The sequence below is a fragment of the Miscanthus floridulus genome, chromosome 18 (assembly GCF_019320115.1).
Source record: "Miscanthus floridulus cultivar M001 chromosome 18, ASM1932011v1, whole genome shotgun sequence".
Taxonomy (NCBI): domain Eukaryota; kingdom Viridiplantae; phylum Streptophyta; class Magnoliopsida; order Poales; family Poaceae; genus Miscanthus; species Miscanthus floridulus.
This window is the reverse complement of record NC_089597.1, coordinates 73,402,158-73,418,643: the sequence shown is the minus strand read 5'-3', so window position 1 is coordinate 73,418,643 and position 16,486 is coordinate 73,402,158. Positions and strand designations below refer to the sequence as shown.

The 16,486-nt window shown below is 42.3% G+C and overlaps 1 protein-coding gene across 2 annotated transcripts in view; it reads left to right on the top strand.

The window, feature by feature from the left end:
• LOC136521455 (uncharacterized) overlaps nt 1-13,613 on the top strand; it is a 178,945-nt gene extending 165,332 nt beyond the window's left edge. The window contains exons 2-4 of one of the 2 annotated variants that reach the window (XM_066515200.1): nt 9,941-10,313; nt 13,029-13,234; nt 13,316-13,613. In XM_066515200.1, coding sequence (XP_066371297.1) covers nt 10,013-10,313; nt 13,029-13,216 — 489 coding nt within the window. In that variant the 5' untranslated portion in view covers nt 9,941-10,012 and the 3' untranslated portion in view covers nt 13,217-13,234; nt 13,316-13,613. Of the gene's footprint in view, nt 1-9,851; nt 10,314-13,028; nt 13,235-13,315 lie in introns of those variants that run through there. The other variant, XM_066515199.1, reaches the window with a different exon arrangement.
• Nucleotides 13,614-16,486: the final 2,873 nt, after the last annotated feature.

The window sequence follows — 16,486 nt, the reverse complement described above, 5'->3', positions numbered from 1 at the left end:
GGCCCTTGACTTTCTCAACTAGAGACTTTGCAACCTAAATTTTCTTAGGCCTATTCTTATTGGGAGGACCTAAGAACATGACTTTCATTTTCCACTAGAGTTCTTTCTAAGCATGTAATAAGCATTGAAGGCAAAGGGTCTAGCATGCTTGAGCAAGGGTTATGGTGGTGGAGCTTGACACTCATGGGCAAAGTGACCTTCTTGTCCATACTCAAAACACCTCTTTGACTTTGGCTTTGACTTGTGTTGTTGTTGATATTGAGCTTGAGCCTTCTTATCTTGATTTGCCAAATACCCAATACCACTTCTATCCATCTTCATAACGGTGTTCATGAGTAGCTCACTTTGGAGATATTGGCCTCTTGTGAACTTGTTCAAGCCGGTCTTGAGATGTTCTTTCTCCAACTTGAGCTTCTTGTTCTCCTCTCTAAGTTTATCATGATTTTTCTCCATCTTGAGTCTCTTGTTCTCTTCTTTAAGCTTCTCATTCTCAAGAGCTATATCACAATCATGGTCAAGGTTCTCTATCACAATTGTGTTGGTGGTTGATAGCTTTTCAAGATCTTTCTTGAGCTTCTCATTCTCATTCTTGAGCTTGACATACTCATCATAGTTGTCAGCCACAACCACCTTCTTGCCTTTGCCACTAGAACCTTGCTCAATGCTCTCAACTAATCAAATCATCATATGATGTAGCTATATCAATCCTAACAACATGGTTAGTAGCATCATGTGGCTCATTGGATAATAACTCATGAGAAACAACAAGATTATCATGATTAACCTTGAGATTTGTGTACTCTTCTTTTAGCATATTGTACCTAGTGGTGAGCTCATTATGTATCCCCTCAAGTTTATCATGTTTTTCTTTAAGCTCCTTTTTAGAGGATTTGAGCTCCTTGAGTTTGGATGATATAGTTTTATTTTCTTCTCTAAGCTCAATACTAGCTTTTTCTGCTATGTCATATTTAGCTAAGAGTGAGCCATTCTCAAGTTCTAGCTTTTCATTCTTAGCTCTTGTCTTTCTAATGAACTTAGTGTATTGATTTAGCAACTTGACAAGGTCATCATAGGAAGGTGATTCAAATTCATCATCACTATCACTATCATCATTGCTAGCATTATCATCACCACTACTATCATCATCATTTTGTACCTTTTGTTCATCCTTGGCCATAAGGCCTAGGTGTGTAGAGGATGATGGCGGTGGTGTCAGTGAAGATAGTGAAGAGTCGATTACAATAGCGGCCACCTTCTCATTCTCACTTTCATCATCGAATGAGCAACTTGAGGAATCAATATCCATGAGCCAATCACCAACGATATATTCCTTGTCATTCTTCTTCTTGTGAAAATCCTTCTTCTTGCCATCCTTCTTCTTGTATGGCTTGTTTTCTTCTTCTCATCATCATCTTCATCACTTGAGTCATCTTTCTTGCCCTTGTACTTCTTCTTGTACTTGTCTTTCTTGGGCTTAGGGCATTGATGAGCTAGATGACCAAGTTGTTCACAATTATAGTAGTCCATCTCAGAGATTGGCTTTCTTCTATTGCTAGTGAAGAATTTCTTCTTCTTGCCATCAAACTTGACACCATTCTTGTTGAGCTTCTTAAGCATCTTTGCGGTTCTTCTCACCATGAGAGCAAGAATTGCATCATCAATTTCATCATCACTTGAGCTCTCATGTTCAACTCTTGCTTTGCCCTTCTTCTCTTAGCTAGCCTTGAATGCCAAGTCTTTCTTCTTGGTGAAAGAAGAGCCATCTTGTGGTGTGATATGCATATACATCTCATGTGCATTGATCTTCCCTAATATTTGAGTTGGTGTAGTGGTGGAAAGATCACCTTAATGAAGTGCGGTCACAATATGCCCATATTTGTCAATGTGGAGGACACTAAAGATTTTTCTTACAACATCGGAGGGTTGCATTTGTGTGAGTCCAAGCCTATTGACTTCCTCTACAAGAATATTTAAGTGTGAAGTACATTTCATTAGCACTTTCTCTAGGAAGCATCTCAAATGAATTAAGCTTTTTCATAATAAGGTGGTAGCGTTCCTCACGCTCACTCTTAGTTCCCTCATGGAGCGCACAAACATCCAACCATAGTGCATGGGCGTCCTTGTAGTTCCGCACGCTGGTTAAAAACATCTTTGCAAAGTCCTCTAAAGATGGTGTTTCTAGCCTTTGCATTCCATTTCTCGTAATTAACTTCATCGCTTTGAAGGTGTGTGGGATCCTTAGGTTTTGGGAAGCTTTGTGAGGCGGCTCTAAGAATTCCAACATCTAGAGCTTCTAGATATGCCTCCATGCGAATTTTCAAATAAGGAAAACCATCTCCCTTAAAGATAGAAGGAGGTCCATCCCCATGAGACATCTTTCTCTAGGCGGTTAAGCCTAATTAAGCGAGCATGAGGCTTCGATACCAATTAAAAGGATCAAGATGCCCAAGAGGGGGGGGGTGAATTGGGCTAATTCTAAAATTCTTTGCAATAATTAAACCCTACACTTAGCCCACTTCACCTTTTGTGCCTAGAATGTGTTTCTATTGTTCTACCGCACAAAAGTTTTGCACCCTAGGTTCCAATCCCACTCTAGCATTGCAATTCTAGGAATGTAAAGACAAGAAATGAATTGTTCAAATGTAAATGCTCAAAGTAAAGAGAGGAAAAGGAATGCGGCAATGTTTCCCCAAGGTATCGGAGAGTCACCACTCCTCACTAGTCCTCGTTGGAGCACCCGCGCAAGGGTGTAGCTCTCCTTTGATCTGCGCAAGGATCAAGTGCTCTCTATGGGCTAATTCTTTGACACTCCATCGCGGTGAATCACCCACAGTCACTCACAACTTGAGTTGGGTCATCCACAAACTCCGTCGGAATGATCACCAAACTCCCAATCACTATTGAGCCATCTAGGTGATGGTGATCACTAAGAGTAACAAGCACAAACTCTCACTTGACCACGATAAGCCTAATAAGAAGGGTGGATGCACACTTACTACTCTCCTTACACTAATGAGGACCTTAATCTTAGATTCTTAAATCTCAATCACCTCACTAGGCTCTTGCTCTCCTTTGCACTCAAAAGGGTGTTTCTCATCTGAACAAATGGGCAAGAGACCTCCTTTGGACGAGTGGAGTAAGTATTTATACCCCCTCATTCAAAACATAATGTTTGGTGGCTGAGTCAGCATTCTATGGGGTGACCGAATGCTCTGGTCAGAGTGACTGGATGCACCGGTCAGTTATACCCGCAAAGAGCCATTATGCTCTGACCGGACTCTAACCAGCATCCGGTCAGCGCTGATCGAACACGTCCGGTCAAGAAAAAATGCTCTCTAGAACCTTACTGATATTGACCAGATGCTGAAACCCAGAGTCCGGTCACTTTGTTGTTTAGCGTCCGGATCAGTTACCAGATCCTGACCAGTGTTCGGTCAAGAAAATCCCTCTCTAGAACCTCTCTGGAGTTGACCAGATGCAGGCACCCAGCGTTCAGGTCACTTTTCACTCAGCGTCTGATCGCAACCCGATGACTTTAGTTGATCAAATAAACTGACCAGACTCACGCTTCAATGTTCGGTCACAACCAGACCAGTGTCCGGTCAGTCATTTGACCCTCCATTCACTTTGAACTCAAAATCCTATGTGAATGAAGTTTACTCCAATTGATCTAAGGGCTATTTCTGAGCTACCTAGTGCTAGGTTTGATAAGTGTGCACCACACCTAACCCACTAGACTCACCTAGGTCAAGCTGCTAGTCCATACCCCCCTTAATAGTACGACCAAAGGAAAAATAAGATCCTAAACTACTCTAAGTGTCTCTCCAACACCAAATGACACTAGGAACTAGTCCGTCCTTAACCTTGTCGTCCATCCTTTGAAAACAAAAATGATTTCCATCGACAGGGGCATGACAACCATGATTGCCCAATCAATTGCCATTACCATGACCTAACTTAAATTGCCTCTACAAAACACACGTTAGTCATAGTAATCCCGTGTCGTCATTAGTCACTGAAACCCAACTAGGGGTCTAGATGCTTTCAGCTGTGGTGGGGTTTTATGCGAGCAATAATGATGGGAGACCATCCGATCAGATCAAATGGCTCTGAGCAATCGAGCTAGCTTTTGGCCCAGGCGAGCGCTAGACGTCGGGCCACTTTCCCGGCCCAGGCCTATGTTGCGGCCTGAGCACGGGAGAGAGAGCACAGCGGCCGTGGGCCGCGGGCTAGTTTTTGCTACTGGGCCGAGCAACAGTAAAGAAATGAGTCCATTTCTATTTTTCTTTTTCTAGTAATTATTTATTTCTTGGAAAATGATTAATGGTTCAAAGAAAACTAGCAAAGAGAATTTTCTTGTGGGTAAAATTTACCAATTATGTTTAAGTTTTCCGCTGCAAAGTTTAAAGTTTATTATCTTCTAATTAAATTAGAACCAATGGGAGAATTTAATTTGAAGAGCAGTTATATTTAGTAAATCATGATTATGCTTATCCTCTAATTAAATTGGAACCAATGGGAAAATCTAATTAGAGAAGTAGTCTATTTGTTTAAGTCAGATTATGGTATTATCATTTTTTGACCAACATTGATGATGACAATATTATAATGAGTTCAAGTTTGAGGTTTAAATCTCTGATAAATTTCACACCAACATGGTTAATTTTTCAGAGAGTAGATAAGGACCAAGAAATGCTCCTAAACTAATATAATGAATCTTATTAACATGTTTTCACTGCAATGAAGTTGATTATCTTCTAATTAAATTCGAACTAACGGGAGAATTTAATTTTGAAGAGTAGTTATATGGATTTTAAGTTAATTTATGAGTTTTATGCATTAATTCTATTTTCTGTCCAATGGTGATGTAGAATTGATGCAGAAGCAAATTATATGTTTTTTAACCGACAAAATCATTCGGCTGCATGCTAACGGGCTACAATGCTGGTGTATGTGAATGAAAATGCTTGAGTCAAGCCAAGTTCATGACTATTTTTATGTTAGTTTACTAATTTTCTGATTAAATTAGAACCAATGAGAAGATTTAATTGGAAAATGAAGTATAAGTAAATGTTTTAGTCGTCATGACTAAGTTTTCGTATAGATATATCCCGCACGGGGAGAAGTTTGGCATAGTACTTATGCTAGTCAATCCTATATGGCGGGAGAAGTTTTGTGATAACTCATATGTTTGTGTATCCCGCATAGCGAGAGAAGTTTTGGTAGCTCTTATTCTATCCTTATATTAACCATGGCACAATAGAAATGCACCGTCATGGTCAATACTAACCAAAGGATAAGAAAAAGATGCAAGCATGACTTGCAAAAGTACTGCTAATGAAAGGACCTCATTGAGTTCTTGAAGTGAAATAAGGAAAGTGTACTCCTAAACGGATCAAGAAATAACTTTGTTTACATGACATAATCATGTGAATGAAGTAAGTTATAAGTGTCTCCTCATTCACAAGCTTTCTAAATAGTTCTTGAAATTATGGCAGTAAAGTTCATGCCATATTTTGAGAGAGAGAATATTAAGATCAATTAAGAAAAAATACTCTTCATTAAGAGTGAGATAAAGATCAATTAAGAAAGATACTCTTCATTAAGAGTGAGATAAAGATTAATTAAGATGAAACTGTTGGAGGAGTACAACTGGTCACAACAATGATACCCCTAAGCAGAGAAATAGCTAAATTCCTGGATTTTTTAAAGTTTCGACAGGAAGATAGCATAGTCAGCCTCAAAGATGTTAAGGTGGTGCTTAAAGCACCATATGAGGTTTTGACAGATTAAACCCAAAATAAGATATTTGAAGATATACTATCTTTAGAAAAGATAGGAAGATCTGGGGGAGCATGGTATGTAGAGACCTAAGACTTAAAGACAAGAGGGACTGCGTGCCCACTCCAGTGACTCAGGAGCAACAAGTTTCTCAATACCTGTTGATGTTATATGATTAATACAACACATGTTGTTGGCTCTTCGAAGAAGATGAATAATGTTAACAAGGATCTTGTAATACAGGAGCCTATAGAATCAATTGCCTCTTGGCAATGAAGAGCAACAATAGCCCCATATGAAAGTGCCAGTAGCTGAGGCCCCAGAAGGTCTCAAAGAATTAGTAAACCAGTTTTTCTGATGACTATGAAGTCTATGTTAGTAAAAAATTCAAATAGAGAAGATCCCACCTCATTTGAAGAAGCCATGAGAAGCGTTTACTCGTTTAAATGGAAAGAAGCTATGGAAGCTGAAATGAATTCAATGAATACCAACGATGTTTGAGACTTAGAAGTAATCCCTAATGGAGACAAAATAGTGGGTTGTTAATGGGTCTACAAGATAAAATATGACTCCTAAAGGGAATGTAGAAAGATATAAAGTTAAAATGAATTCGATGAATACCAACGATATTTGGGACTTAGAAGTAATTCCTAAGGGAGCCAAAACAGTAGGCTTTTAATGGGTCTATAAGACAAAATGTGACTTCAAAGGGAATATAGAGAGATATAAAGCACGGCTTGTAGCAAAAGGCTTTAAGCAAAGAGGATGAATAGATTACGATGAGAGTTTTCTCTCCAATCTCATGCAAGGATTCTTTAGAATCGAAATGGTGTTATTGGCACATTAAGATTTAGAGTTACATCAGATGGAAGTAAAGACGACATTACTTAACGGGAATTTGTATGAAAAACGTTTACATGGCACAACCCTAAAAGGTTTTGTCATGGAAGAAAAAGAACATATGGGATGCCGCCTGTAGAAATCCATTTATGGGTTAAAAGTACGTCTCTAGACATTAGTATTTGAAGTTGATGAAACTATAAGAAAGTTTGAGTTTTAAAGAAAATGAGAAGGACAATAGCGTTTATGCGAGGATCAAGAATGGAAAATTCATTTTCCACATCCTGTGAATAGATGACATTCTACTCATTAGTAGTGATGTTAATCTGTCATTGGAGAAGAAGTTTTGTCCTCAAGTTTCAATGTGAATGATCTTGGTGAAGCAGTCATTAGTTCTATGAATTGAAATTCACCGATATAGAAGAAAATGGGGTATTAAAACTATCGCAAAGTCATACTTAGAAAAGATTCTAAAGAAGTAAAGTATGCATGCGAGTAAACCTATGCATGCTCCAATAGTAAAGGGTAATAGATTTGAGAACTTTAAGTGTTCCAGGAACCGATATGAGATCGATCAAATGAATATGGTTCTATATGCTTCAGCTGTTGGAAGCTTGATGTGTGTACAAGTACAAGTAAGAACTTACCCTGACGTAGTTTACGTATCCATGATATTTTGGTAGAAGTCCAGTCAAGATATAGATCACTGGAATAGAGTTGAGAATGTCTTGTAATTTTGCAAAGTATCATAGGCCTCATGCTGAGTTAGAAAGAAGTGCTCTCAAATAGTTGAGGGTACAAAAGTTAAGTCTTGGCGAGATGTGTAGTGAAATCCACAGCAGTTGCTAACACTCAGTAGTTGGAGTATTATTGTGGAAAAGCTCCAAAGAAACAATTATGGTGTCATCAGTGATGCATACCATATTATAGCTTGACATGAGGCTTAAGGAACAGGACAAAAGGAGGTTAAAGGAATTTGTACCTGGATTTAACAATGGTAGACAACAGCAATAACCATTTAAAGTAAGTTAACTCCTAAGACAACAAGTCAAGTGCGCTGCCAAACACATTGACACTAAGTTATATGTTGTAAAGGAGAAAATCCAGAATCATTTTGAAAGCATTGAGCACATAAGTACCTGAGTAAGTACTTACGGATCCGCTTACCAAAGGCTAACCACCCAGTGCGTTCAGAGAACACATAGTCGATATGTGTTTATGGGAAAGCCTATTATTTCTGGATACTAAGGGCCTAGTTGAGTATCTGTTTCAAAACAGAGAGGTGCATTGTAGCTGTTAAGTCTAATGGCAACTGACCGTGACGATGAGGCACACTCTATGCATTAATCTGTGATGGAATGGGAACAAGATAAAATAAGTAAGTTAAGTTTAAGTCATAAGGTGAGATCAAGGGGGAGAATGTTAGGATTGATCTCATCCGACTCAGTCCAACGACTGAGTCGGACCTCTTGACCGCGTCCTGATCGGAGACACACTACCGACCACTGGTCGGCGGGCCCCTATCACACAACGTTATAAGAGAGATGTGGGGACCGAGGCGCTAGACACGAGGTTCGACGCCACCACTGACCCCACCGAAGTAACCCTAGAAGGCCCCTCCGATCATGGGCAGCGCTATAAGTGACGGGAAGCCCCGCCGGCAGCGCCCCGTCCTCTGGACTCTACCGTGCCTCCTCCTCTATCTCCTCTGCCAACCCCGAAGGTATGTGTCTCTCTCTTTTTCTCTGTCTCCCTCTCCCGATTCATGTTCAAGATTGTTTTTTAAATCAACTAGTGCTGGATTCACCCTCTAATCTACACCTAGATCATCCTAAGAAGCTATCAACATGATCAAACATATCAGAGCGGCTATCTGAGAAATAAAATATACCTTGCTTTTATGAAGGCCTGAACTGTAAACTCAAGACATGATCAATCAACCAAATCCAGCTATGCCGAAAAACAATATTGCTTTACACCAGAGAAACAATTGTACAACAAGTATTTCTCCAACAGAAAACTGTTTCTAACTGTCTCCCTAGGACTGACAGAACCCAAAATCGGAAAGGGCGCTATGGAAACCTAAACCAATATAGTTAATCCACTCCAGATTGCAGGATAGAAAAGCATAGCCACTATAATTTTTGTGTTTGTATATGAAAGATTCACTCATCCACATGCACCAGAGCAATTGAGATAAACTAATATCAACAATTTTCTTTCTGAATCATACCATTCACCACGAGCAAAAAATGAAAAATTTCTATCTCGAAATACTAGCACCAGTTTACTCATCAAATTATTTCAGCTTCAAGCAGTCGGATTTGCATCTAGAATCTAGAAATAACTAAAGCACGGGAAGCAATAGGGGCAAAGAAGCAGCCGAGCTGACTTATTCAGCGGCCAAGAAGTCAACACACCTTCGTGCGGGCTCTCTGGAGTGGTAGGATCGATCGGACAGTGGGCACAACTAGCAGCGGAGGTGTGGGCGTAGGAGGGCCTTGGGCTTCTTCTTCTTCTTGCTATTGGAGGACGAGGAGGGCTTCTTCTTGGATGGCACGGGCGCGGAGACCTCGGCTGGCTTGGCGGTGGAGAGGCGCGCTGCGCACCGGAGGATGGATCCTGGCAACAGATGGAGATGAGATGGGGCTCGATGAATCGCTGCCGCCGCCGCCCCGACTCCTCAACCCGCGCCGCCGCCGATTCCTAAACCCGCGCCGCCGCTGCCTCTCAGCTCCTAAGGACCCGCCCAGCCCCTCGAGGGAGATGCAAAGGGCAGAATCCGTTTCCAGGATCCTCTTCCAACGATCCTTCCACTGACTCGGCCCATGGCAACAGCCCAGCCCCTTTTATGGGCCAATCCAATCCAACTCAACCCTATTGTATACATGGCCCATTGACAATTCGTAAAAGTAGGCCCGTGAGTTGGGGGCTTTTTAGCCCTTGGGTTTACACGATCCATTCCCAGGCGTAGCCCCACTCCTCCCTCATGACTTCCCCGTCTTGTCGTCTCCACACCCCGACTGGTCGGGCTAGGGCGTCCTGATCTGTGCCTAGACCGAAGGCTAGACCCGTAGCCCTAAGAAGCACGACATGACGTGCTGGCCCGAGCCGAGCCTTATCGGGCCGTGCCGCATGGACCCGTGCCATGTTGGGCCGGCTTGGACATCTATACTCGGGATTCGGAAGAATACCGCCCCGGCACGTTGTCCTTGACCATCCCCGGCACGCGGTCCAGCGGCATTCTGGTTCCCCGGAGCCAGCGGCAAGGCACCTCTACGGCGACTGGCGTCAAGAAAGGGGAACTCGACCCATCAAGCCCCACCAACCCTCCTCTGTTCCTACGTTCCTCGGTTCCTCCTCCCCGTCCTTCCCCCCACGCCGCGGCGCGATGATACAGCTCCTCTTCACGCTGCTAGCGGCGGAGGGCGCCGTGGCGGCGACACTACTCTTCAAGACGCCGCTGCGGAGGCTGGCCGTGCTCGCGCTCGACCGCCTCAAGCAGGGCCGCGGGCCCGTCATGGTGCGCACCATCGCGGCCACCGTGCTTGTCGTGCTCGCATCCAGCCTCCACAGCATGGCCAAGATCCGCGGCCACACCGAGGGGGAGCTCGACGGCGCCGGGGTCGTGGGGCTCACTCCCACCGACCAGGTCCTTCTTGCGCGACACCTCCTCGAGGCCTCGCTCATGGGTACGAACGCAAGCGTCTCTGGAATCTTGGTTGAATTCATTCACCCTCCTTTCTCTCTCTAATCAATTTGTTCGATCGTCCTGATGCCGTGTGCCGGTGGTTGTGAACTTAAAATGTCAGAGAGTCCATGTGTAAGGAGGGAAATTTCAGAATTTGACACCAATTTCGCGTGCCTCACCTATTAAGAGACTTAATTCGCACGCCTTTCATTAAATTATTTGTCACCAGGCACGCGAACTCTTTCAGTTTAGGGGACTTTCTTATTTATATGTCTATTTTATTTTTCTTTTTTTAATTCTTTCTTATTTACTACCCCCATCTAAATGGATATCTTTGCCCGTAATCTTCTATCTCCATCCATGCATAAAAAAGAATTGCCCTGGGGAATTCGCGAATTTGCCGATTGCTTGCTGCCAAAGAATTGCCCCGGGGAATTCGCCAATTGCTTACTGCCGGAATTCATGTTCACTGTGAAGGCACGTGTACTTAGTGTCAAATCAAATTCTGAAATTTATGAGGATTAGGAGAACGGACAAACATATCCCTCTGTTATTAATGTACAAAGGAGTGCGGAACTCAAATCTGATTCATGGGTGTCATGGTGACGCGAGAATTAGTTTCTACTAGGTACCAGGATGATGGGTTTAGTACCTTAGTTTGCACTCTGTGATAGTGAGTTGAGCTCAGGTTAAAGCCTCTTCTATTTAATTTCGTCCCCTGTCTGATGAGGAGTTTGCTCCATGAACTTTTATGATTCAGTTTTATAGGAATTTGAATTTTAATCCAAACAGTCCATATTATGAATACACATGTCTCGTCATCATGAAGCACCTATGAAATAGGTCTGTCACATTTACTGTGCTGTGTGAACTAATAACTGACCTCAGGGTTGATACCTGGTTGGCTCCAGTAACTTATAGGACTTGGTTCCACTTCAACTAACTATAGGATTTCAGTTTGGAACCTCCTATCCAAACAGGTCCTCGGGATGAAAAATATGTATCACAGCATCTCGAGGCACCAATGAACTGAGGCTGTCTCATTTATCAGCAACGTTTTCATTCATGAAATACTATGCTCTATATAACTTTAATACTATGTTATCTTGTTCTGTATCTTAGTGTGCTTTCATAACATAAATCATTTTGTTCTAGAGACCTCTGTATCATGCAAAGTCAAACATTGGAGAAATTAAAATTCTGAAGAGTTTCACATTGAGTATATTAAAAAAAAATGGTTTCATAAATAATGGAATAAAATTTGGGTTTGCCCAGTTGCCTTTCACTTAAGGTGTTAATAATCATTTCTTATTCCAGTATGGGTGTATAAACAATTGACAGAAGCGTTATTTGGCATGGAAAGTTTTTGATGGCACAGTACCCTTTTTCTGCCATCGAATTCAATATTGAGCGTGTGGCAGATCGTTTGAACATGTCAAGAAATACAAAAATAAGTAACCTTCTTCCTGTTGTGCCCTTATGTTCTCCTAACTGCACTCTGTATCTTCAGTTGTGGCTTAATTATAGAGATACAAATGATCTTACGGATGTTCATAGAGACCTCATCTTTGGTTAGAGCAGAAAATGGACAAAAATTGTCTCAGGATATGGTTGCGTTGATTATTTGTTTATGAATCCTAAATGGTGTCTTCTTCCCACATCCATTTCTTATTTGGTGATGCAGATCATTTGTGTTTGTGTTCTTAATTCTATAGTTGTTTGTTGTTCAGTTGAGATCGATCCTGATTCCTGAGTATGCGTAAACATAGCTTCTTTGTTTGACATCCAAAGACTAAGGGTCCTAGTATGGTTGGATCCCAAGCCCTACAAAAATTGTAGAAGAGACTGTGGAGGTTCAAAATTTTTTTACATATCATTATGGCATTATTTCTTACAACTGTTTTTGTGCTAACTATAGAATTAATGAGTTTGGAAAGTTTTTGGGTTACCTTTCCTTGATATTTGCGTCGTATGTAGTTTTTTATCATCTTTAGGTTTGTTGATTTTTTTTTTCATATTTCACTCAGTAGCCATTTAGAGATTAAGTTGGTATGTGCTGTCATATCGTGAACGGGCCTCAAGTTGAGTTGGTTAGATGGCTCTAGTAGCACTTCTCATGTCCTGGTTTGACTCCCTATGGCAGCAAATTTCAGGTTGGGGTTAAAAAAAAATCCCATGCCAAAGCATAGGTTTAAGCACGGACCTAGGTCGTTGGTCGCACTCACAAGGGTTATGGTGTCGCTATGTAAGGGTGGGCCAGGGGTTCGGGGTTTTTTTTTGACCTGCGTGAGAAGGTCTTCCCTATCACACAATGCTCGGGGGTTGTCTTACCACCGCAAGACTAGTTTTTTTGTGCTCTCATATATGCTAACTTATTTAACACTGTAAAGACAGAAGTAGCATGGTCAAGTAAAAAACTAAGGTAAAGGTATCTTCCATGAATCAGTCAAATAAAGACTTTATTCAATCTATGTACTTCCTCATGTACTTAATGCTTTGCTCCTGGAAAATTTGCAAGTTTGTCTTGTGATTTTCTCGCTTTCTTGATCATTTAGATCGCCTAGTTTGTCTAATTCAGATTAAAGTTTTGGGATACATACTACTGCCTTTCAATATGTCACAATGAAAAAAAATCACAGCAAAGTATTTGATGTTCTATTACACCATTTGTGCAGTTTCGCTAGCAATTTTTATTCACAACATTGCATTCTTTCAGGATACTCCTTATTCCTTGCTTTAGTCATTGATCGGCTCCACAACTATGTCAAAGAAATTCGAAGGCTCAAGAAGAAATTGGAAGCTGTGTCAAAAGAGAATAAGACATTGCTAGAGGAAGCAACACATGGAAAGCCAGAAGAGAGCAAGCCTGACCAGAAAGACATTTTCGATGCCAAGGATAATTAAGTATGACACGTGCTCAAGGTAAATCTACTCTTGGCCATGTCATATATAAATGTAATTGTGATGACAGGTGAACTTACTCGTTTGATTCTGCATCCACAGAGACTCCTGCCATCACTGCTTATGTCTGAATAGGATGCCGGCCACTGATAATCTCCCATTTGAGAATTAGCATTTGTACATGAATGCTCGGTTACAACGTGCTGAATCTCTTACAGCAGGCATCTGGCCGGCCTAGCGCTGGGTGATGCCCATCTGTAAATACATGATGCTACTGCTTGAAACTAAATGTTAGTCGTGTCCTCGTGTGGCCAAATTTCATAATGCTACCATGTCGGTATTGTTCTCAGTATCCAATGTAACGCTGGTACTGTGAGGACTAAAGACTGAAGATTGTGTTTCTGCCTGAGCAATGCATTTCTGTGTTACACACATGGGCCTCTATCGGCTGGTCTTGCACTGTGAAGTGCCACCCTGACCAAGCCCCTGGCACCTGTGTTTGTTTTATATAAGGTTCCGAGCTCGTATTCATTAAGAGGAAGTATGTTCAATATAAAGTTAACGTATTCATTAAGAGGAAGTCTATCCTAAAGTCATGTCACCATGGTACAAAATGAGAGCCCAGGGCAGCCAGGCAAGACAATGGACCACAAATTAGGTTTACTGAAACTTGTGTTCTCGCATGAGAGAATTCGGGGCATTGGTGGCTCATAGACACCTATATCCATGTACTTTTGCAAAACGCACTGAACCTTCGAGAAACAAACCTGCAGTCTAGAGTCTACCCAATTGCCCCGCTCCCGCACAGACAGAGGAGCGCAGCTGGATCTTTGGGGAGGTGGTGTTCGGCCGTGGCGGGCGTGGCCTTGTCCTGCCACTTGTTGGTCTCACCTGTTCAACCTGAGTAGTGGCTGCGGGAATCCCAGCGATCTGGCCTCCCTCACACCATCATGACCGTCGTCATTGGTCCTCACCCTCATGCCTCATCCACACCTCAAGCCAGCCACCGCTCCGTGCGTTGACCTTAAGCCTAGAGTCTCCTTCGGGCTAACGAGTTTGCCATTTCTGTAGTGGTGCCGACTGGATGTGGATGCGGTGATGTGCGCGAGCTCGCGGGTACTAGTCCCACCTTTAGCATTGCTTGGTATGTTTTGCTTCTATGCTGCAATGCTATGGCTAATGTTGTGGTCCTCTTAAGTCTTCACTAGGGATAATGATGGGCCAGGGTTGCTGCTAAGCATATTACTATAGACTTCAAGTAATGCATATACTCCTAAGAAAGCTTCTGCAACTGCTCAGCCATTGATTCACATTTCTTCTACAATCGATTTTAGAGCTCCATGCACAACTGCAAAAATTTTTTTTCCAATAGATTGTTTTGCTTTTATGGTGCAATGCTATGGCAATATTCTAGTCCTCTTAGGTCTTAACTGGGGATAATGATGGTCCAGTGGTGCTGTTAAGGATATGGCTATGAACTTCAAGTAATGCATTCGCAACTGCTCAGCTATGGATTCACATTTCACCCTAAATCATAGGGATTTTAATTGTTTCATGTGGCTTAGAGGAACTGTTTAGTTTTCTTGTGAACAACAAAGAGGATATTCCTTATGGGTAGTTGATATTCGCCTTTTGTAACTGTTGTTGCAATGGTTGATTTTGGTATTTATGTGGGGGACTGTTGTACATTAGTGAAACTTATGTGCTCATCCTGTTGCAAGAATAGTTAGTTAACTAATACTTTAGTTAGAAAGGTGCCTCAGATTTAGTAATGTGTTAATGGTAGGTGTTTATGCATCCGAATGACTAAGGCAAAAGGTCTATGATGTGCTACCAAGGGCTTTTTCAGTTCGCAACAAAAATCACCTTGATAAATAGAAAGCACAAGAAGAGATAAATTCACAGAAGGCCACAATAATTGTCAACATGATAGCACCAACCACAGTAATTGCCGACGACCGGAGATTGGGAGGGGGACGAGGACTCCGGCGACGGAGCCGCTCCCACATACAAGAGTGTCGCAGGTGGGGCGCGCTTCGGGCTCGCTGGGGTCTGCTAGTAATGGGAACGGGGATCTCGATCTTCCGTCAGGTGGTGGTAACTATAGTTGTGGCGGAGAATGACACACCGATCTGGCTTCAGATCGAAAGATCGAACCCTACAATCTTAGCACCACAGCTCCTCTGGTTATCAACCGAGTCTCGGACCAGGTTGACCTCGTCAAGAAGGCTAATCCCTGCCTGCGCAACGAAGAACACAAGCAAGAACAAGAAAGAACACAACCAAATTACAGATGGATGATTAATCTCTCAAAGTTGGGGTCTTACAAACCGATGAACGGCGAAACTGTTCTTGACAGAATAATCTAAGAAAAACCCAAAACCTAATGACAGCGACTGGCGTATGATTATAAAGGTCTTAGGGTCGTCGCCTACCCTGGACGCGCCTCCTAATGGGCCCAAACACGATACACGGTCCAACGGACCAAAAGACGGTGTCGCAGCACCCTGGCAGATTCTGGACGCTGACTTGTTTCGACGATTCCCGTTGATTCCGAAGAGCTTTTGATGTGAGACTACTTGGATTGGCTTCCTTATCAAATTATCTTTCCATCCATATGTGGATCGTCGAAAACGGAGTCCAGATACGTCCTGGGTGACCAGTTTAAGGCAGATTGGTCCTGGAGGCTGAGACAGGCTCGAAATCATGTTGGACCGGGCCTCTGGTTCCTGTTGGACGTCCTTGCTGGTCATCTTCGCCTCCACCACGTCCTCTAAGTCCTTCATGACCTTCTCCAATGTTCCTAAGCAAGATAACATCATTAGGTAGTAGTCTATTCTCAAAAGTATAAAAATGATCATTTAAGAACGAGCTCACCTCTAAATTGAGTTGGCGCATTCGAGTCCGGGTCATTGGACCTTGCATGACTGTTGGAGGATCAGCGGGTACATCCGAAGGAGTGATGTCATCATCCTCCCCCTCTTGAAATGGAGTCGTCCTCGACTCAAGCTCATCTTCTTCTCCCAAATAAGGTTTCAAATCTGTAATGTTAAAGGTAGGACTAACCCCGAACTCGGGTGGCAACTCAAGTTTATAGGCATTATTATTTATTTTCTCAATTATCTTATAAGGACCAGCTGCTCTTGGCATTAATTTAGACTTACGCAGCTCAGGAAATCTATCTTTTCTCAAATGTAACCAAACCAAATCACCCAGTTTAAGTTTAATCTCTTTTCTACCTTTACTACCAGCAATTCTATACTTTTCATTCAT